Source organism: Lygodium microphyllum, chromosome 29, assembly GCF_053477565.2.
Source record: "Lygodium microphyllum isolate KBCC chromosome 29, Lygodium_microphyllum_v1.1.10, whole genome shotgun sequence".
Lineage (NCBI taxonomy): Eukaryota > Viridiplantae > Streptophyta > Polypodiopsida > Schizaeales > Lygodiaceae > Lygodium > Lygodium microphyllum.
The window spans coordinates 94,230,966-94,253,241 of record NC_141163.1 but is presented as its reverse complement, the minus strand read 5'-3'; the positions used below and the strand labels follow the sequence as shown (position 1 = coordinate 94,253,241).

General features: G+C 41.1%; 1 protein-coding gene across 3 annotated transcripts; it reads left to right on the top strand.

The window, feature by feature from the left end:
* Window positions 1-12,045: 12,045 nt before the first annotated feature.
* On the top strand, window positions 12,046-17,228 carry LOC148010922 (uncharacterized). Of its 3 annotated transcripts, none has more exons than XR_015689431.1 (2): window positions 12,046-16,061; window positions 16,683-17,228. XR_015689431.1 is itself a non-coding variant. In XM_087671091.1 (2 exons), exon 2 carries the CDS (start codon window positions 12,573-12,575, stop codon window positions 15,240-15,242), a length of 2,670 nt encoding a protein of 889 aa, XP_087527217.1. In that variant the 5' UTR covers window positions 12,046-12,236; window positions 12,514-12,572; the 3' UTR covers window positions 15,243-17,228. The 3 variants fall into 3 exon arrangements, 2 of the variants coding, with proteins under 2 accessions (XP_087527217.1, XP_087527216.1); XM_087671091.1 differs by having other exon boundaries at window positions 12,046-12,236; window positions 12,514-17,228; XM_087671090.1 differs by having other exon boundaries at window positions 12,046-15,206; window positions 15,310-17,228.
* The last annotated feature ends 5,048 nt before the right edge of the window (window positions 17,229-22,276 follow it).

Genomic DNA, 22,276 nt, shown 5'->3' with positions numbered 1-22,276 from the left:
TGACATTTTCATAAAGGCATTGGGTGCAGAGAAGTTTCAAAAGTTTCGAGGATTACTTGGAGTCACAGAGATATAGTTGAGGTTGAGGGAGAGTATTGAGATGGCAAGCTCAACACGTGTGGACATTGATGATGTATTGCTTGGCTAGATGGGTCCACACTGTACACTTACCACGTCGGTGGTCATTATGATCCTTACATAGCCACTGACTTATCAATTATTATATTTAATTTGTTGCATCTATCTACAATTGGCACAGTTATAGTGCCAGTTGATTAGTATAGTCAATTATGCACTATTTGACTTAGCAAGCCACTTTCCTTTATGTTGTATCTTATCCATACTTTGTGTACATTGTATTGTGTATGGAAAAAGAAGAAGAAACCAACAAGAAAACATTTTGGCCTCCATCTCTCTTCTCGTGTTCTCAAGTGAGCTTCCTCTTGTGTGTACAGTGCGTCTTTGACACAACAGCTCAAGCAAGTCCCCCCACCACACGATTCTTAACAACCTTCCATTATTTGGGTACTGAGCCTTATGTGATGAATAGGTCGTGGGGAAGTACTCCTTGTTGGTAAATATAGGGCTGCAACTACAAATGGCTAAATTAGGTTACAAGGTTTTGGAGAGTATAGTTCATGTGGACTTGGGCGGCCTTAATAAGGCTTATAGTTTTGTTTTTTTAAAGCTAGGGGGGTTGCCCAATGAGCCCGTAATGCATGAAGAAAATCCTCGGAGTAAGCCTTAGTTAGGTTTGAAGAAAGAAATATCTTTGTCGAGATAAGGTTTGAAGAATAAAACATCTTTGCCAAGATAACAAGTCATTTAAAAAATAACTAAATGTAAGCTTTATAAGGCTTTTAAGAAAATTAAAAGGGGGTTTTTTTTTGGGGGGGGGGGGGGGGGGGGGGGGGACACCTACAAAAGAAATCTTTATGCATTAGTGTCCTCAAGCTCTTTTTAGAAAAGAACATGACATCAACTTTATCAAGGTTGCTCATGGTTACTTAGTGACAATGTGGTGATAGAGATGGGGGCTAGTTATTTGGCGGAACTATTAAAATACCTCACTATTAATTCCTAGGCTTCTTTTAAGTCTTGGTTTGCGATGTATGATAGGATTTAATAAATAACTAAATAAATTAGTGACCTCATCCTTAATGGGTTGATCAATCCTTGATGAGTTGATGTATCATCTTATTTTCATAGCAATAAATTAAATATCATGGCATTTCTAGGCAAGAGTGACTATCCTGGGTTGATTAAAAACAAATAGTACATCAGGCTAGCCACCATCAGGCACATATTGCCTTTTGGTTTTTTCTTGGCCATGCATAGTGCAAATTGAGTAATGTAGATGCAATGATTGTGGTATTTATGGATGGAACACCTTAGGTGTGTGGGATTATTTATGTTGGCACCATGGGTGAATGGATTTGTATGTGTCCTTATGTACAATATTATTTATTATTGTTACAACCTTTGTATTATAGCCATTAAAGCATATGAATTATTTTTGTAAGGTTAGAATTCTGATTTAGGCCTTATTAACAAATATTAGATAGGCCTTGTGAATTACAATCAAAAGGAAGTCGTTTAAGCAAGGAAAACAAAAATCCCAAAAGGGCTCTCCTCATGATTTTTGAGCACAAAAAGCTGATAAATAAATAATTAAATACATGGATGAGAGAGATGCTCACTCATACATGGGGAAGATACCCATTTTCTTAATATGCACTCTTATCTCAAATTTTCTCTTTCTTTATTGTGTTATTTCAACTTTTGGTTGATGAGTTATTATTGTATAGTGAAGATGGATAGCAAAGTTATCACCTACTAGTAAAGAGAAAAATGAGCCATGTGGTAGGCAATGTTCTAGCATGCCTTGTGGGTGGTTGCAAACATGCTTCATGTATTAATATCAACAATACTATTGGCATGTGGAGCACATTGTAATGACTATGGAAAGCATAGCTATAGATGGCCTTGCCAATGTTGGCGTACAAAAGTTTGCAAATATATATACTCATAACTTGAAAGCAATATAAGGATGTGGTTCTATAGGACAATATTGACATTGGTAGGAGTTCATGATGCATGCTACATCGACATTGTGAGCAGCTTTCTATTGAGAAAACTCTCAAATTTATTTGAGGATAGTTTGATTTGATAAAGTCAGCTTCATGCTATATAAATGAGGTAGAGAAGTCTTTTTAGCAACAAACATTTCTCTACCACCATAACTTTACCTCAAGCTAATTCCATATATGATAGCTATATACTAGCAGTGATATATACATTGTAATAACCAAATGTTTCATCGTGGTAAGAAATCCTAATAGTGTATAGATAATGCATGTGCAAACAAACACATGCATAGACACATGCACACACATGTGCACATGTGCCATGCACAGAGAGAGAGAGAGAGAGAGAGAGAGAGAGAGAGAGAGAGAGAGAGAGAGTGTGTGTGTGTGTGTGTGTGTGTGTGTGTGTGTGCGTGTTGAAGCCTCAATTGGTAGCATTTGTGCATCAATTTGTACAAGATGGGACTTATATCTAGGATCCTTCCATTTAGTTCAAGATTGTGGATGTCACGATAGGCAATTGAGTAATGCTTATCAATTGACAACCACCTTAGTTCACTTGCCTATTGACTGCCGCCCCTGATAGGAGGGGGACACACACACGAGGGGTCGGAGGGAGGGAGGAAGGAGGGAGGGAGAGAGAGATGAGTTGTTGAGTGATTGAGTGTGGCATGTATCATACACAATCTATAATTGTATGTGATGTGCAATTGTAGAGACTAATTTGAGGTGGACTTAGATATATAGGATGGCACAAAGTTTAAGAAAATATCTTGGGGACACAACTTTATATGTCAACTTAATGTACAACCTAGTATACACTTTGACATTTAACTCTCCTTCCTTCTTTATTTCTAAAAGCACAATAGATAAAGATAAATTATGCACTTACAAATTGGGTCAAGTTCTATAATGCTAAGACATGCTACTTCTAGAGTTGTGCTCTATAGACATATACAAATATACTCCATCCTTAGGATTGCATGCAATATTGTAACATGAATTTCACCAATGGAATTTGAACTAAAGAATTGGATAGCTCACCAACCCCCTCCCAACAAATGGAGTTCCTACTTGTTCTTATCAAATGGCCTTATGCCTATTGGATACATTAGTAGTCCACACCCCCCCTCTCTCCCTTCTTCTCTCATGTCACATCTTTAGGCACATGCCTAAAAGTTGCTAAAAGTAGAGTCGAGGTAAAATTCTACACATTTGATTGTCCACCTATATGCAAATGCTTACTCTACATATGCTAGTCTACCTCCATGAAAATGCTTGCTCTACATTGATCATCCTTCTACACTTGATCTTTTGGTCCATAGAGCAATGCCCATGGCCTAAAGCCTTGTGACCACATAAAAGGCAAAAAGATATCCAATTATGTCCCCAAATTTACCAACATCTTAACCCTAGATGCACTCATTTTTGTGGAGACCTTCTTGTGGAAGAGGATGGTGGAAACTTGTAGCATTGAAGGGATAAGAATAAAATATCAAAATCAAAATATCTACTTGAATTATACATGGAGGGTGAGAGGGGCCACCAAGCAACTCTATCTAGATATATTTCTTAGTTGCTTTGACTTAAGATCATGAGAAGTGTAGTGAAAAGCCATAGTGCAAATGGCTTCCCATCTTATAAGTGAATGAACTAGATCTAGACTAAAAAACCAATCGAAGGGCCTTCGACATTGTAGTGTGATAGCTCAGAGGAACTTTGTTGGGGAATAGCCTCATCCCCACCACCCTCTCTAACTTTCTAAATGTAGCACACTACACCAACAACTCAAAGCTAAAAAAGGTGCTACTACAAGAGAAACTAGAGATTTTCCTTCCAATTGGCCTAGCATTAGAAAAACGATAGAAACCTAGATGACCCAAAATTAACAAGATAGTCACATTTATATCTTAAGACTCCAAGTAGGCATGTTACTCAAGGCTTGCCTTGATAACACTGTTTGCTTTGTCAACAGTGCCAATAGGTTGCATAGAGTGTGTGCATGTCTAATTGAAAGGATACTATTCGTGTTGAATTGTCAACCAAATATGTAGGAGAAAAAGGCATGCATGGAAACATAAATTGCTTCATAAAAGGGATGAATTATCCACTGAATCCAATATTTCAAACCACAAAATTTTCCAAATACCTCAAAATCACAACAACATTGTGAGCAAAATTCAAGTATCTATGTAGTCTACTTCATCACAAATTTTAAGGGCTACCAGGAAAGTGTCACTTTTGAGCCTAAACATGTTAGGTCACATGATTGGTGTGCAACAATGTTGTTTATAAGAAACACTAATGAGATGTGCAACCAAGAGAGTCATGGGATTTCAATTCAATACAAGTCATGCACAATCCCAAAAGAACTATATTGTAGAAAAATAAACATACACACATTTGATAGCAATGACCTTGCATTGTGAATGTGTACCACCCACTTTAAAATGGCAATGGTCACCTTACATGAATACTTTTAAAAATATGCATAAATATTGTTGCAATGGTTGGGGATCTCAATGCTAATAGACTCCTTAGCAATAGATGCCGTAATCACCTAAAGCAACATTTGCATCTTGTTTTGTTGAGACTCGCTTCAGGTCTTATCACCACAATTGACTAGTTAGTTGTTAATTATATATTTATAGACACATCATTACTCCATGTCCAAATAGATTACTACCCTTAACTACTTTAGCATGTATATACTACACATATGAGGGCTTTTAAACTATCTTGTGAGAATATGGAGATGCATGTTTCCTTCTTAGTTACCTTGCGAAGCTAGCACTACAAAGGAAATGTTTGTCATAAAGGTCACTTTGACTCATTGGAGATAGTGGATTGGTGTGCAAAAAAATCCATAAAATAAAGGGTTCTATTGAAGCAAATGGCTACCCAACAACATAGCTTCTCTCTCTCTCTCTCTCTCTCTCTCTCTCTCTCTCTCTCTCTCTCTCTCTCTCTCTCTTCGTGTGTGCTATCCCATATATCAACCCACCTTCTTGGGTCCTTCCAAACAATCTTTTAGTGATTTTTATGGACGATGTAGCAAGAATCTATTTACCCAAGCACTAGATAGTGCCAAATGGTTTGCAACAAAGGGGTATTACCCCTTAGGTCAAGTTCATGTTTCCAGTGTAGGTGTTGGATTACCTATCTCCATTAGTTCGGAGTACTTTTATTGTGGATGCTCCTTTGACCTTTATCTTACATCCATGCGTGAGAAGCTTATCTTTCCCTCTATGTGTTAGATATGATCAATGCCCCACCCTCATTAGGTGCTACCAATGATCCATGGTGCTCAAAGTTGTAAGGCCCCCATTATGAGGAGAAGCCAAATGTGAGCCCGGACATTGGTTGAGTCCTGACTTGTATATCAGATGAGGTCTATGTGACCGGATGGCAAAAAGGTGACTGTTGTGGGTCTAATCTTTGGGTTAGACAGAGTGGTTAAGCTGGTAGCATCTCGAGGCACATTGCATTGAGGTGCGTGGTAAGGGAGTTAAAAGGGGCCCCTATTGTGGGGTCCGGGGGCCGCGGAAGCGGCCCCTGGCTGGGGGGCCCCCTGGCGGGGGTCCGGGGGCAGCGCCCCCGGCCCGATGGTAAAGGGAATATTCCCTGGAATATTCCCTGGCCGACTAGTGGAGGCTCATATGGTAGGTCGGTCAGCAGGCCGACCTAATGACCTTCGCGGGCTATAAAAGCTAAACCCCTTCACAGCCATCATTTACTCATCTTTCACCCAGTCAGAGTTGTTGTTCCAGCTAGCCTTAAGCTCTTCACCTATCTTCTGTCTAGATCGCCATCTAAGCTTCATTCAATGGAAGCGCACGGGTGGACAGAGCCATCTTTGTATCAGTTGTTTGGAGTTAAAGAATTTTACTGATTCTCCTCTTATCTATTGTATACTCTCTATCTCTTTCTCAGATTCTGTTCGCTGCGCCGTGTAATATTTTACATGGTATCAGAGCCCAGGGGGCTCTAGAGATCGGAGAGCGTGCAAGAGGCAAAGGCTTCAACAGCAAAGAGAAACGATGTTGACTCCGGGAAGCAGTTCCGGCGCATCAGAAAGCGGTGCAGGAGGTGGTGCTGCTGTACCGGCTATTCAAACACTGAGGATTCGTCCACCAACCTTCAGCAAAGGCAAATTAGATGGTATAAACTACACCTTGTGGAAGTTCAAAATTACAACTATCCTTGATTCTTATGAGCTTCTGGAGACTGTGCTGGGGACTGACGCAGAACCACAGCCTACCCCCGACCCATCAAATCCTAGTGTGATGATTCCTCCGAATGCAGATCTTCTACGAGCTTGGAAACGAAGGAATGCAGATGCATTGTGTGCCTTAGTTACAAGCTGTTCTGACAGTGTTTTGACTCTGATTCAGCATACAACCAAAGTGTCAGATGCTTGGAATGTACTAAGGAGTCAGTATGAAACACGAAACCAAACAAGGATTCAAAACTTGGAGAATCAACTAGCAGTGGAGAAGTTTGCTGAAGGAGAGACGGTTGAAGCATTCATCACTCGGATTAAGAATCTGCGCGACCAGATGGCTGGCGCTGGGATACAAAAGACTAGTGAAGAGCTAGTTCGGAGGTGTCTTCGGATTTGTCCACAAAAGTTTGATGGACTAGAAACTGCCCTTAATACTCAGGTGAGACCTCAAGCTTTGACTTTTGAGGAGTTTTGTGCATTATTAATGGAGGAGGAGTTGAGGCTGAAAGCTCGAGAAGGAAGCAACAATGGAGATGCTGCATTCTCTGCCAATGCAAAAGGCAAAGGTGTTTCCTCCACCAAAAATGATGGTGACAAAAAGAAGAAGGGCGGCAAGAAGAAGTTTCAAGGAGAGTGCTTCTACTGTAAGAAGAAAGGACATGCAATTGCAGATTGTCGTGTCAAGAAGGCAGATGAAAAGAATGGTACCCTTAAAAGTAAAGGGAAAGAGACAGCCAATACGGCTGAAGCAGAGTTGGAATTATTCATGGCGACCATTGAGGAAGTGTGCTCCTCGGCGCAAGAAGAATCTACCACTGACTCTTGGGTGTTGGATAGTGGGGCCTCCCGTCACATGACCAACAAGAAAGGTCTATACAGTTCTATGCAACCTCTACAAGAATCCATCACTGTGACGGTTGGAAATGATGCTAAATGCCCTGCTGCGGGCACAGATACTATTTCTTTTGTTGCTGCAAATGGTGAAGTCAAAAAGCTTTCAAATGTGTTGTATGTTCTCGAAATCAGGAGAAATCTCTTATCAGTTGCTGCCATAACTGATCTTGGTCATGAAGTGAAGTTCAAGAAGACAGGTGCAGAAATTATTGATAGTGCTGGCACAATTGTTGGCAGAGAAAGAAGGAACAACCTGTATGAGCTAAGTGCTCTTACAGCCACTGCTGGAGTGGGCACAAGTAAGCTCTGGCATGAAAGGTTTGGACACATCGGATTTGCAGTATTGAAGGAGATGCAAAAGCAAGGTATGGTTGCTCACCTACCTACAATAACTGAATTGAAGGAACCATGTGAAGCTTGTATGATGGGCAAGCAACAGAGAAAGGCATTTCCACAAGAAAGCAAGAATAGAGCACAGGCTCCTCTAGAGTTGGTGCATGCTGACTTGTGTGGTAAGATGCCTACACAGGCCTTGGGGGGATCTTCTTATTTTATGTTGATTGTCGACGACTACAGTAGGAAGATGTGGGTGTACTTCCTTCGTGATAAGGCTCAAGCTTTTGGTAAGTTTAAAGAATGGCTAATACTTGTTGAGAATGAAACAGGGAAAAGTGTGAAGAAATTTAGAACAGATGGTGGTGGTGAGTTCAACTCAAAGGAGTTTGAAGGCTTTTGCAAGAGCAAAGGGATCAAGCGTCAATTGACGACGCCTCACACACCTCAGTAGAACGGTGTTGTGGAACGCAGGAATCGCACCATTGTGGAGATGGCAAGATGCATGCTAAAGGGCAAGGGATTGCCTAACCATTTTTGGGCTGAAGCTGTTAATATTGCAGTCTACATTCTAAATCGGAGCTATACAAAGGCTCTCAAGGGAAAAACACTTCATGAGGCTTACACTGGTAAGAAACCATCTGTCTCACATTTCAGAATTTTTGGATGTGAATGTTATGCACATGTTCCAGATGAGAAGAGAAACAAGTTACAACCAAAAAGCAGAAAATGTATCTTCTTGGGTTATAGTGATGAGCAGAAGGCTTACAAATTATATGACCAAGAGGCAAAGAAGATCATCGCGAGCCGTGATGTGGTGTTCAAGGAGGAGCCGCATACAGTGGAGGAGGAGAAGGCAAGTTCTTCCACTTTATCATCAAGCGAAGAAGTAGTCCACTATGAACCTGTCCCGAGAGCTATCCCTATCCTTAAGGAGGAGGAAGCATCATCTTCAGATGATGAGGAAAAAGTTCACCAACCTGACATCACCCCACCGGAAAAGCCATTGCCGCGCTGGGTGAAGCAGCTCTATGACCACAATAATCCTATGCCTGCATCTGTTGAGGAGAAGGCAGACGGACCAAGGAGGTCTCAGAGAATAGAGGAGCAAAGGAGGGCTTCTGCTCACATAGTCAATATGGCCTTGATGGTTGAGATTATGAGAGAAGTAAAGGAGCCAATTGACTTAGAAGAAGCACTTGCAGATCCATCATGGAAGGCTACTATGCAGGTGGAGTATGACAGCATAATGAAGAATGACACTTGGGTGCTAGTGGATCGACCAGCAAAGCGGAAGGTTATTGGCACCAAGTGGATCTGGAAGGTAAAGTACAAGGCTGATGGTACCTTAGAAAAGTACAAAGCTAGACTGGTTGCCCAAGGATTTTCACAAGTTGAAGGGTTTGATTTTCAAGAGTCATTTGCCCCAACTGCTAGAATGACCACTATTCGCACAGTACTTGCAGTGGCTGCCCAGAAGAAGTGGCCAGTGTACCAAATGGATGTTAAGTCAACGTTCTTAAATGGTGACCTCAAGGAGGAGGTGTACGTGGCTCAGCCACCAGGGTTTGAGGCCCCCCATTCTGAGAACAAAGTGTGTAAACTGAAGAAGGCATTGTATGGGCTGAAACAAGCCCCCAGAGCATGGTACCGACGGATAGATAGGTTCTTTTTAAACCTAAACTTCAAAAGATGTGCCTCAGATGCTAACTTGTATGTTTACAGGGATGGTAAAAAGTCTGTAGTGATTGTCCTATATGTGGACGACCTTCTTATTACAGGTGACTATGAAGATATGATCAACCAAACTCGAAAGGCTTTGAGTTCTGAGTTTGAAATGACAGACTTGGGCTTGCTGCACTATTGTTTGGGGATTGAAGTCTGGCAAGAGCCAGGAAAGATCTTCATCTCTCAGAAGAAGTATGCATGGGAGATCTTGAAGGCATTTGGCATGACTGAGTGCAAGGAGATAGCTACACCTATGGAGGTGAATGCAAAGTTATCCGTCGAGGATATATCAGCACTAGCAAACATTGGGAGGTATAGGAGGTTGGTCGGCAGTCTGATCTACTTGTGTAACACCAGACCAGATATCAGTTTTGTTGTTGGTGTTTTGAGCAGGTTCTCAAACAAACCTCATGAGAGTCATTGGAAGGCTGGGATGCGGGTGCTCAGATACTTGAAGAAAACTCTTGACTATGGTATCACATACAGTTTCGGAATTTCTCTTGTGGGGAACTGTGACTTAGATTGGGCAGGAGACAGTGATTCCAGGAAGTCAGTTTCTGGTTATTGTTTCTCTTTGGGTTCAGGAATTTTCTCTTGGATTAGTAAGAAGCAACCAACAGTGGCATTGTCTTCTACCGAAGCAGAGTACAAGGCAGCGTGTTTTGCTGCATGTGAGGCCGTATGGTTGAGAAGGATTCTATGGCATATGGGAGTGTAGGATGAAGAACCAACTGTGCTGAGATGTGACAATCAGAGTTGCATCGCCATTGCCAAAAATCCAGTGTTTCATGCACGCACCAAACATATAGAGATCCAGTATCACTATGTGCATGATTTGATGGAGGATGGGATAGTGGAATTGGTCTACTGTCCAACAGAGGAGAATTGAGCAGATATCTTCACCAAAGCACTTACGAAGGATTTGCTTCAAGTTCATCTTCAGAGACTCGGCATTGGGCCGAGGAGATAGTTCACCTATGGGTGGACATTGAGGGGGGGTGTTAGATATGATCAATGCCCCACCCTCATTAGGTGCTACCAATGATCCATGGTGCTCAAAGTTGTAAGGCCCCCATTATGAGGAGAAGCCAAATGTGAGCCCGGACATTGGTTGAGTCCTGACTTGTATATCAGATGAGGTCTATGTGACCGGATGGCAAAAAGGTGACTGTTGTGGGTCTAATCTTTGGGTTAGACAGAGTGGTTAAGCTGGTAGCATCTCGAGGCACATTGCATTGAGTTGCGTGGTAAGGGAGTTAAAAGGGGTCCCTATTGTGGGGTCTGGGGGCCGCGGAAGCGGCCCCTGGCTGGGGGGCCCCCTGGCGGGGGTCCGGGGGCAGCGCCCCCGGCCCGATGGTAAAGGGAATATTCCCTGGCCGACTAGTGGAGGCTCATATGGTAGGTCGGTCAGCAGGCCGACCTAACGACCTTCGCGGGCTATAAAAGCTAAACCCCTTCACAGCCATCATTTACTCATCTTTCACCCAGTCAGAGTTGTTGTTCCAGCTAGCCTTAAGCTCTTCACCTATCTTCTGTCTAGATCGCCATCTAAGCTTCATTCAGTGGAACCGCACGGGTGGACAGAGCCATCTTTGTATCAGTTGTTTGGAGTTAAAGAATTTTACTGATTCTCCTCTTATCTGTTGTGTACTCTCTATCTCTTTCTCAGATTCTGTTCGCTGCACCGTGTAATATTTTACACTATGGTCCTTTCATTGGCCTTTAGGAAGGATTGCATTTTCCAAAGTTTCTTTGAGTATGTATGACCACAACTATGGCTCCTCAATTCTCTTCAATAGGTTGAAAGTAAGTTGTTGAGGCTTGGATTCCAAACTTTCAAGTCTTAGCTTGCCCAACTTCTTGGACGTATTTATCACATCCCACGAAATGACTTGCCACATGGCTACATCACCTGCATTCCAAATTAAGATATTGTTGATCATGGACCAAACCCTCTTTTGATAGGCATCAAGCCACAACTACAAAGGTGATAACAAGCATTAATGTCTTATCTACTACGACCATCCTTCCATTAAAGCGTTAATGTCTTATCTACTGTGACCGTCCTTCCATTAAAGCTAACGAGTCTCATAATACAAGTTTTTAAATCTTCACTCTACCTTATCTGCGAGCCATTGCCCCTTTTGCCAATGGATATGCCCACTCCTAGAGGGCATCGTAGGCACTTAAGGATTGAGGCCTCCTACCTTGTCTTGAATTCAAGTTGTAGGAGCCATGGTAATAGACCATTTAGGCCCATATTTTGGACTAGCTACCTCAATAGTCTCCACCTTGGGTTCATCAACATTAGTTGTCTGCATTTGAGGAGGGGAAGCTCTCATCTTCCTTTTGGGCTCTTGCAACTTTCCAACCTAGTCACAAGCATAGTGCCTAGATTGGTATGAATACAACTTGAAATTGGAAAGGTAGAAAATTTAACTCCACTGTCAAATCTAGGTTGTGGGGATCAAACACCTCGAAGAATCAAATACCTTGTTTCAAACGGGACTCATTCTGAGTTTATCATCTTATTTCAAATGGAAGACATCTCCCATACAAAGAGAGAGAAAATATCCAAGTTTGAAATGAAGAACAATAACAACAACAAAATTTCAAATGGAAGACATCTCCTATTGCCATCTCCAAGCCATGGGGGCCAAACACCTCTCCAGGGATGAAAAACAACTTGTTTTAGATGAAACACATTGGGAGTTTATCACCTTGTTTCAAATGGAAGACATCTCCTACAGAAAGAGAGAGAAAATATCCTTCATGTGTGAAATTAATGAGAATAACATATCAACAGCAAAACAGAGAGCTGTCATCATCGTTTGGGCCTATCTCATCATTTGCTTCTCCTCTCGAGAGAAGAGCACAAACCCTAGCTCCTGATCGCCGGCCATACCCGAGCTCGAAGCGTCAGCAACAACCCTAATCCTGTCCTCTCTTTCATTTTGAAAGGAAAACAGGTATTGTCACTCACCCTCCATAGCCGGCTGCTTTTCTGGTAAGCGTTGGATCATCGTATCGGAAAGCAGATCGCTGTCAGGGGTTGCCATTTTTTTGGTCTAATCCATTCTTTAAGGCATAGTTCATCAGGATCAGGCCCTATTCAGTGTTTTGCTGGTTCAGGCGAGCTCTCGCTTGCTTATGCCTTTTGTTCTGTAATGGCTCGCATAAACAAATTCGCATCAGTCAACCTCAATGAATCGTACGGCAAGCCTGATCCGCAGGGGGGATCTGCAGGTTCCGGCTCCAGTGGCACCTCTGGTTCTGCTAAATCAAGGCTTCCCACTCAAGGTGGTATGCTTGTGCTTACACGCCCTAAGTCTGCGACTTCAACCCCGAAAGCCGGTGGCCGGTTGGGCATCCCCAGCACTGTCAATCTGCCTTCTTTGAAGCCGGAGGGTTCTGGTGGAGATACTGGAGTCCCCCTAGCTGCAAGCCCACCTTTGCAGGGATGGACAAAGGGAACTCAGATCGAGAATATATCAGCTTTCAAGCCAAGCAGTGTGCCATTGAACTTTGAGAGGTTGGGCCTTGGGAGGTCGATGGAAGATGCTCCCAATGACGTTAAATCTTGTGGCATCGGGAAGCCTAATGTATATGCCCCACCTGCACTCCGGGCATTGCAAGCCAGTGGAGGTGTGCCTCCGCCCTCCAGTCTTCCCCCAACTCCACTGGAAAAGCTGTCAATACCTTCCCCTGTTATTCGTGGGGAAGAGTTTCCAACCCTGCAAGCCTCTGTTGCTAGGCCTCCTACACCACCACAGCATCAGAGGCAGAAGGATTTGCAGCAGAAACAACGGGATAAGCAACAGGAATTGAAGGAGCAGCAGACTAGATTACAGGAGCTGTCTTGTCAGCATCAGAAGCTCCGATTGGGGGATCCTTCCCAAGCTGTAACTGGTGGTCCACAGCTCCAACCTGCTTCTACCCTGGGATTATTATCCAAACAAGAACAAGCCCAAAAGGATGTATCTACCCAGCCCAAGCGTGCTGATCCAATCTTGGCTCCTGGTGGTGGGTATGGACTTCCTTCTTTTTCAAGAGTAATCCCCTCTAAACGGGTAGATCATGGCAGCAGCTGGACAAATGATGAGAGGGAAGCAGGCCTAAGTTTAAGGCCTCAAAGTGCTAGCCCATCTGTGCAGACCAGCCACAGCATAATTCAGCACCAGTCAGCTTCTCATGAGGAGATGGAGTTTCCATCCCTCTCCATCCAAAGGAGTGCTTCAACATTCAGGGGTGAGATTAACGACAAGATCTTAAGAGTAGAGGAATCGGATAGATCTGATGTTAGAAGACCCTATTTTCCTATAGAAACAAGCAGAGGTACTGTTGGAGCTGGTCAGGGAGATAATCACTGCTGGTTAGATGGTAGTAGGGAAGTAGTGTCAGGCTCTGATCCTCATGGCATGTCAGCTGGACATATGCATGCAGTAGTTCAAGATAGGGATGGCAACATGGGCAACAGATCATTTGGTCGGGATGGCCAGATGATTGGGAAAGATGATGCACAAAAACCCTCTTTTACATATGGAAGAACCAGATCTACAGTTGGAATTGGTCATGGGGAGCGTAGGGAGGTTTTGTCAGGTTTTAACTCTCATGCCATGCCAGTTGGGAATCTTCATGCAGCTATGCCAGACAGGGATTTGAACATGGCAAACAGATCAGTGGGAAAGGACGGTAACCTTAGTGATGATAAGGATATTTTTTCAAGAGATGGGCGGGATTCCTTTAGCAGAGACTTTTTTAGGGACAGCAGAGGGACCGATAATAAGGAAACACATGCTAGAGGGATGCATGCGAGAGGGCTTTATAGTCAAGGTGTCAATATGGATAAGGAGACACAGTACAGCCATGATAATGGGCATGTGCGGCAAGCTAATGTTGCTGAAGATGGCTTTTTTCATGGCAGAGAACATTCACATTCAAGAGCCAGCCCTACTGCCTTCCATCCAGCAGTTGGGCATGATGCACATTATCCCAGAAGATATGGATCCAGCGGCATGAATGGAGATCTAGTGTCCTCCAAGGATGTCCGAACAGATTGGAGGCGTTCACATGCCAGCTATTCGGATCCAGTTGCAACATATGTGTCAGGAGAGGGAACGGTTCCCACAAGGACCAGAAGTCCGATGCCCATAGGTAGCTCCTTTGACTTTGATAGGAAACTGACTCAGTCAGGGTTGCTTGGAGCCCAAAGTCCGATGCCTGAATTCCAACACCGACAAGTGAGTCTGGAAGAGAACTTCAGAAAGGTTAAGCTAACAAGAGAGGAAGGATCTGGCCCAACAGGCACGAAATCCGTATATGCTAGGGATGAAAATCAAGGACTCCCAGTGAGGGGGTTACAATCTGTTTCCACATGGAAGGAGGATGAGAAGTTTGCAAGAGAAGAGGAGAGAAAGAGATCAGTAGCCCAACAAGACCTGCTTGAAACAGAGGAACCAATTGCTCAGAGAAAGGAGATGTACAGGAGGGAGGGGGCTAGTGAGTTTCAAGGTGTTACCGAGGATAAGAAGTATGAAATTGTGGCACAAAACAATATTAGTTCTCTGAGAGATGAATTTATTGAGACCCAGAAAGTAAACATGGACTTCAGAAGGGAAAGAAAGACAAGTGATTTAGACAGAGAAACTGGAGCTGGATGGAAAGAGGATGACACACATCCGAGACATGCTCGGTCAACACATGCTTTCCCCTCAACATCATGGGACTTCCGGTATGCTGGGCAGGAAATTTCTCATGCTCAAGACCTCGGTCTTGGCACGAACGAGAGCAAATTCAAGCAGGATCACAGGACAATGCGACCTGAATCCCCAACCTCTTGGAGGAAAGAAGTTGGCAATGGTCCTAAATCAAAGCTATTTTCTTCCCCTTATGTTGAAGGTGGCAGCTCACGGCGCTCAAATGAGGGAGGAACATACAAGGTAAGTCAAAGACAGCATTATTTATGGCAGTCATAACTGTTCTTTTACATTTAGATCTGGAGGCATTCCTGATTTAGTGTCTAATTTCTCTTTGATGTGGCAGCTTTTTTAGAGTTGGGGGTGGGGTGATTGGTGGCAATTATTGACTGTTTTTGTTAACAGTCCATCTGATTGTAGTTAGAGAAGTTATTGGGAATGCCAAGGGGTCTGGTGGTGTGGGAAGAACTGTGCTATCGCGATCCTTTCCAACGTGCACACACAGTGAATGGCAAACTTCCTTGCTTTATTTAACCCTTGGTTTACCAGGTTCTTTCATCTTCAGTGAGCTTTACTCCAAGCAAGCCTGATGAGCATGATGATCTTAATTGGTTCATCTATGCAGAGAGTGCAGTCCCATATGAATTTGAGGTGATCGTACTCTCTACACATGGAGGCTTGACATGTGATTTGCGTTATGCTTGGCCGCTTGGCTCTGGTTGTGGTTGAATTCCCAGAGCTCTTCAAACATGAAAAAGCTGATTTTCCTCGCCCCCTTGCCTTGAACAGTCAAGTGACTACATGCTTTCAGATGAATAGTAGTTTCTGATGACTCAAGTCTCAGGCAGGCTGGCATTTTTTCATTGTTTTTGAATATAACAAACAATATACACCTGGAGCTCTGGGTGTGGCAAAATTGTAACAAGTGCCACTTGTCTTGTGGTGAGTTTTATGGCATTGGTATGGAGGTGTACCAATAATGCAGGAGGCAATGTTGCTATCAATAAACCAATACCTTGAAGATCAGCTTGTTTTGCTCAGTGCCAGTATGCTGCTATTGAAGTATGCTGTCATTTACTGGTAGTTGTGGGTATTCAAGTAAGTTTACTTCTCTCTCTTTTTCTCATTGAGGCCATATACAGTGTGAAATTCAAAGACACTACAAGTTTGGTAAAGCCATTCTGCCATGGTTTACTTTTCTGCTTACTGACATTTTAGCTCTTGGTCAAAGAAAGCTTCCAGCTGTTATGTATGTGTACTATGGGTGAACTCACTAATGTCTCTCTCTTACGACTCTTCTCTTGGGCCTTAGCTTTCTGATGATTCTTCCAAAAGTCCCCTAAATGTTTGTAACAGTTTTGTTTCTTTAGTTGTCTGACTGTGTTATCTGAACTCAGCTTTGTGAATTGACCCTGAACCTTTTTGCATCTGAAGATTGCTGTTAATACTGTTTTATCTGGTAAAATGAAATTTGAAAATACATTTTCTTTTGAACAGGAAAAGATCAAGTTTTTGATATGGCTGTCATTGTCTTTTCTGGTCTCGCAGTTATAGGTGCTTTAAATGACATGTACTGCATACATCTGAATCCTCTGATAGTCTGCATCAAACAGATTCTTGTGTGTGCTCGTGCCACACGGGAGCTGCTCACGTTTATGCCTGAGACTCAGCTGAATTAGGTTGTAACTAACAATGATTTTTATCGGTGCTGTTTCTCAGAAAATCTTCATATGATGTGCCTTATCTACCTTTCATGGTCTTTGGAGTTGTGTGCAAGAGGACTTTTTCATGTGTTGTGCTCACTATGTGCTTGGAATTGATGGGACATTCCCAGTGTCTTTTCCAGAAGATGGAAGAACTGTCTCAACACATGGCAGTAATATATATGCTTAGGGTAAGAATTTGCAAGTAATATAGGCTCGCTGAGTCACAAGCAGGCTGTCTACAAGGTGACTTGGGAGCAATACAGACGTGGTGGTCAAGGATTCTTGCAGCAGGTCAAAGTTTATCCAGTTTTGCCACACATAATAATGCCTGCAAAATTTCAGTAACTATCTATGATGCGGCCATTCTTTCAAAGCAGAGCCTTTATAGGGCAGCAGGTTACTTGTCATTGCCATCGCAACTGGTATATTGGATTGCAATTTTGAGGCAGTCATGTAACCTACAGGTCTCTTCTTAATTGCTACTATTAGCGGTATTTTATTATATTCACACACTGTTCAAAGCAATAGATATTGTGGCTATTGAGACTTTTATTTTTTCCATGAGAGCTCACTTCCAGTATTGACTCAAATCTGTACAAGTAAATGAACATACATTTTCAGAAGCATTTTGCAAATGAATGAGAAGAGGACCTAGTTGATCAATTATTTTCTGTTGAGTTTGAGTTGTACCTTAGTTGTGCTGTTGATATGTTTGGTCTGTTTTTCAAGCATATATTGACTTTGACAAGCATACGAGAGCTAGAACTACGAGTGTCTTGTCTTTTTGTTGATGTTTGTAAAGCACTTCTGGGTGTAATGTGTGCACAGAACTCGTGGAATCTGTGGAAATAATGCCACTTTAATTGTGTTATTCTTTCCTGAAGTGGAATATCTATTTTATATCAAGGAACAATTATAATGTCATATATTGGTCTACTGGATAGGATAGACTCTTCAAGAACCTTATGATTTACTTTTTGTCTCTTGTGGCTAACTTGGCTCTCAACCTTACTGGTTATGACCGAATGGAGCCAAATAAGACGTTCCTGAGTTTACACATGGATCTGTGATAAGTGCTCTCAAGGAATTAGGGTTTCTATGCTATGGTAAATACTCTCATGCATGAAAGGTATACCCAAAGTTTACCTCAGGGTTTCTAGGCTGTATGGGGATCCACAGTAACATATGTCTGGATTTTGGATTTTGCAAATCTTGTTATCCTCATGTTTTTGGTATATGTTATAGATATGTTGGATTTTTCCAAAAGAGTAGAAATTGTTTGCAAATAAGGCAAGAGGTGGTTTAGCATACTGGGCATCCCCATGGATCATGGTAACATCCCCATGGATCATGGTAATATCCGATTTGGGGGGAGTTATTAGCATCCTCTTGGATACATAGTAGAAGGATTGATGTGGTAAAAGTAGTCTGTGAAAGTAGAGGCATTGGCCTGGAAGCAGGTGAAGCACATAGTAGGCTCTAATTTGACATGAGAGAGAGAGAGAGAGAGAGAGAGAGAGAGAGAGAGAGTGCGTGTGTGTGTGTGTTTGTGTGGTCAAACCATAGAGGTGAGAGTGCCTTGGCTAATGCATTGATGCCACTGATTGAGGTTTACTTTCAACTTTTGCATTTACCTTCATCCGTTGCTCATGTGAATGCAAGAAACAAGATCAATGATACTAGCACATTGAGAAGGAGCTCATCTTATCACATGTGGCTCTTCCATCTAATGCATTTTTCGTTACATCTCTCTTGGAAACACATCATATTAATCTAGGTCTTAGTCATATCAAGGATGCAAAATATTTTGAAATACGTTTAACATCAAAGGGAAATGTGATGAAAAGCTTAGTATACTTGGGTGGAAGTGAATATATTTAATGTAGGGAATATAGGTAAGGGAGGTTGGAGATCTAAATGTTGGTACAATTGTGTAGCTAGGTACAATTGCTCACATAGGTGATTGCATGCACAAGAAGCAAGTACTAAAAAAGGTTATCAAACTAACCACATAAGTTAACAAAGAATCCATTGTTTTGTAACCTTCAAGTTAAAAATGAGGCCTTTAATTTTATGTGGGTAATGGCTTAAAGCTTTATTCATTGTTGTAGTCAAAGTAGTGATGCACTTGCATGCACACATGGAGAGAGAGAGAGAGAGAGAGAGAGAGAGAGAGAGAGAGAGAGAGTATAGAAGGTTAGCTCTCACTTGTAAACCACCTCTTCTTTGTATAAGAAATTCAAGGCTAAGTATGTGATTTCATTGCTCCATTTGAGAGAGCACCTCAACCATTGGAATAACATGCTAGCTATTATCATGCTTATTCTTTTATGTTTTGGATTATTCCATTGTGAAGGACTTAGCTCCGAAGTATAGTAATGGCATTTTGCTATAGTATTGAAAGCAAAAGTTGATAGAATGGAAGTTTTGGTATGCATGTAGAGATGCAGCACAACAATTAGATTTCCCTATTTAACGGATGTTTGGCTTGCAAACATACAGCTAAGGCTTATTTGTCTTTGGAAACTTGATACATGTACCTAGTAATAGGCTTTCTATCTCTTATGCATGTACAAGGAACTAATGATAGTAATAGCCCTTGTGCCTAATTATATAGGCTTCACCTTTTTTAACTCTTGAATGTTTGCATGCTACTATACATATGCTTCACTTGGCAAAGCGATGTTAGTTTGATAATGTATTGCCAAGTACTTTGAACTCTCTTAAACATATTTTGATGTTGCTCATGAAGTTTATTGAAGAATTATTGAGCCCTTGAAACACCTTAAGACAACACGATCTCTTCAAGTTTGATCAATGCTTTAAGATCTTCAACCAAGTTTGATATAATATTTGTCACTTTTTGGAATCACAAATTAGTTGGTTTTATGGTTATGTTTGTGGATGAAAAATGTACGTTATGATCACATGGTGACAATAATATTATTGTTGCATTAGGGACTTTATATCATCATTGATGACTACAATAGATTTGCATGAGTCTATCCCTAAAAGTTGAAATTAGAGGTATTTATGTGCATTAAAAAATTCTTATTTATGGTTGTGAACGAGGTAGCTTATACTCTTGACACATTTTATATAGAATTGTTATGGTATTTTAGTGGGGGGGGGGGGGTGTATATGTCCAAAAAGTTTCATATACTTATGGCTAAAAAAGACATCAATAGCATTAATGCACCTTGCCTTACACTCCACAATAAAATGGTGTGATTGAAAGGAAAAACTCTCTTATGGAGATGGCAAGATGCATGGTAAAATTGCATACTTTGCCTCAGTTTTTGATTGGAAGCTATTTTGTATGTGAGTGATATCACATATAAAGTAGGTGTCCAAATCAAGACTTTACAAAAAATTACACGATGTATTTCTATGGCATGTAATAATGAAAATGAAATGAATAGACTTTATACTCTTGCTACAAAGAAAATGGTTATCGGAAAGGGTGTGATCTTTGTTGAAAATGCATTTAATTCCTCTTACTCATATAAATGACAACAAAATGTATATCTATGGAAAACATCAAGATACTCTTATTTTCTTGTTTGATATTGGACAACTCAACCAAATCCTAGCATATGTCTAGATACTCTTCTTTACAAATATACAAATGGGATTTACAAATAATCATGCTCTTGTTGCTTCTACTTATGAATGGAGAGGAATCAATCAATCATTCAGAAACAAAAGTGAGCATTGATTATAAGCATACTAAGCTAGGATAAGTATGGTTCAATCCTTGAAAATTACTCATGGGATTTGGCTAAGTTGCTTATTTGTATAAAGGCAATTTGTTCCAAATGAGACTACAAGTTGAAGAGGAATGTAGATGGTAGTAGTAGCATTGATTGCAATAAGGTTCAACTTGTTGCAAAGGGTTCTGCTCAATAGCAACGGGTTATGCTTGGTAGAAGGGGATTAATTATGATGAGACTTTTGTACCTACTACATGTATGACTAACATTCAACATCTTATTGCAATGGCCGCACATATGAGAATAAGGTGAAAGTTATACTTTTCTTAATGGTGACTTGCATGATGAGTTATATGTTTAGTAGCCTCCCCATTTTACTATTAAAGGATGTGAGGAAAACATATGTAGGTTGAGAAAGGTCTTTATAGTCTTAAAAAGTACCTTAAGCTTTGTATGAGAAGGTAAATGCATGCTTGTTGGCTTGTGGTTCTTGTCATAGTTTTACTAAGAGTACACTATGTGAGAAAAGATAAAAGCTCTCTATTGCTCATAAATCTCTGTGTGGATAACTTGCTTCTTCTCAATCTAAAGGATGTTGTGATTTAGCATTAGAAGTTGTATCTCACTATATTTTTAAGTTGTTACAATTATTTTCATAGCAATAAATTGAGTACCATTACATTTATGATATCCCCTTCACCATATCTTATTAAAAAGTAGACACAAAATTGTTGAGATTCAGACAATCACACCCATTGACAACCTCTTTGTATGGAGCTTCAGGGCCAAGGATATGCAGGCTTACCTATCCCATATGCACAGTGGTGCCTACTGCAGTTTACTACTTTCCTATAAAGCATTGTACTTGCTTCCTTTTCTAAATGCAATGATAGTACTCTTTTCCTTCCAGTAAAGTGTCAGTGTCATTGTCCACACACAAGATTGTGTTTATGAGTTCAAGTCTCAATCTTGAAACCTAATTCACTTGTGTGACAGTCATTGTTTGAGTCATGTCTTCATGAGTCCTCTCTTTACCTTCCATCCTCCATAACTGTTGCTATGCTCTAGATCCATGAATTTTCACAAAAATTGAGAGACAACTTGGGAGCAAAAGAGAAACATAGAAAAGAATGCACAACAAGAAAATGGGTACAACCTCCCACTAGACGAATGACATCTTCCCCATTCATGTATTTAATGATTTAACTCTTTTCTTTTTCTATTACAAAATCATGAAAAGCATCCTTTTATGATTTTTTCTTTCCTTTCATGAGTTGCTTGCTTTTCTCCAAGATGTAAATACAAAAAAATTTGATCCACATTAATTTATCTACTAATAATTTACTCATCAGAAACATAAAACACATGAATTCCTTGCCTATCCATTTGGCACAATGGGTCCAATGCTACATGCGTGAACATGTGTAACAAGTGACTATTCTGTGGTGAATAGAAACTATTAATGAGAATCCATAAGATAAATACATGCCATTTTATTTTCATACTAATAAATTAAACATCATAATATTTCATGGGGGTTAAGAAGCAATTGTCCCCAATCGATTAAAAGAAAACACCATGGTGGCCAACCACATGCTAGTGTTGCATAAGGCTATAATACAAAAAGCTTACAACAATCAAAAGTAACATTGTGAAACAACACATAATGAAATCCACATGATAGCACAAAAAATGATAGTAATATTGTGTACTAAAGATGCTACATTGGTAAATAGAAAAATCATTGCATTTGTATGACTCCAACTACTACTAATAATTTGCTAACATAAAACTCATCAATTCCTTGCCTTCTGTTTGCTTAGCACAATGCAACTGGAGAGAGAGAGAGAGAGAGAGAGAGAGAGAGAGAGAGAGAGAGAGAGAGAGAGAGAGA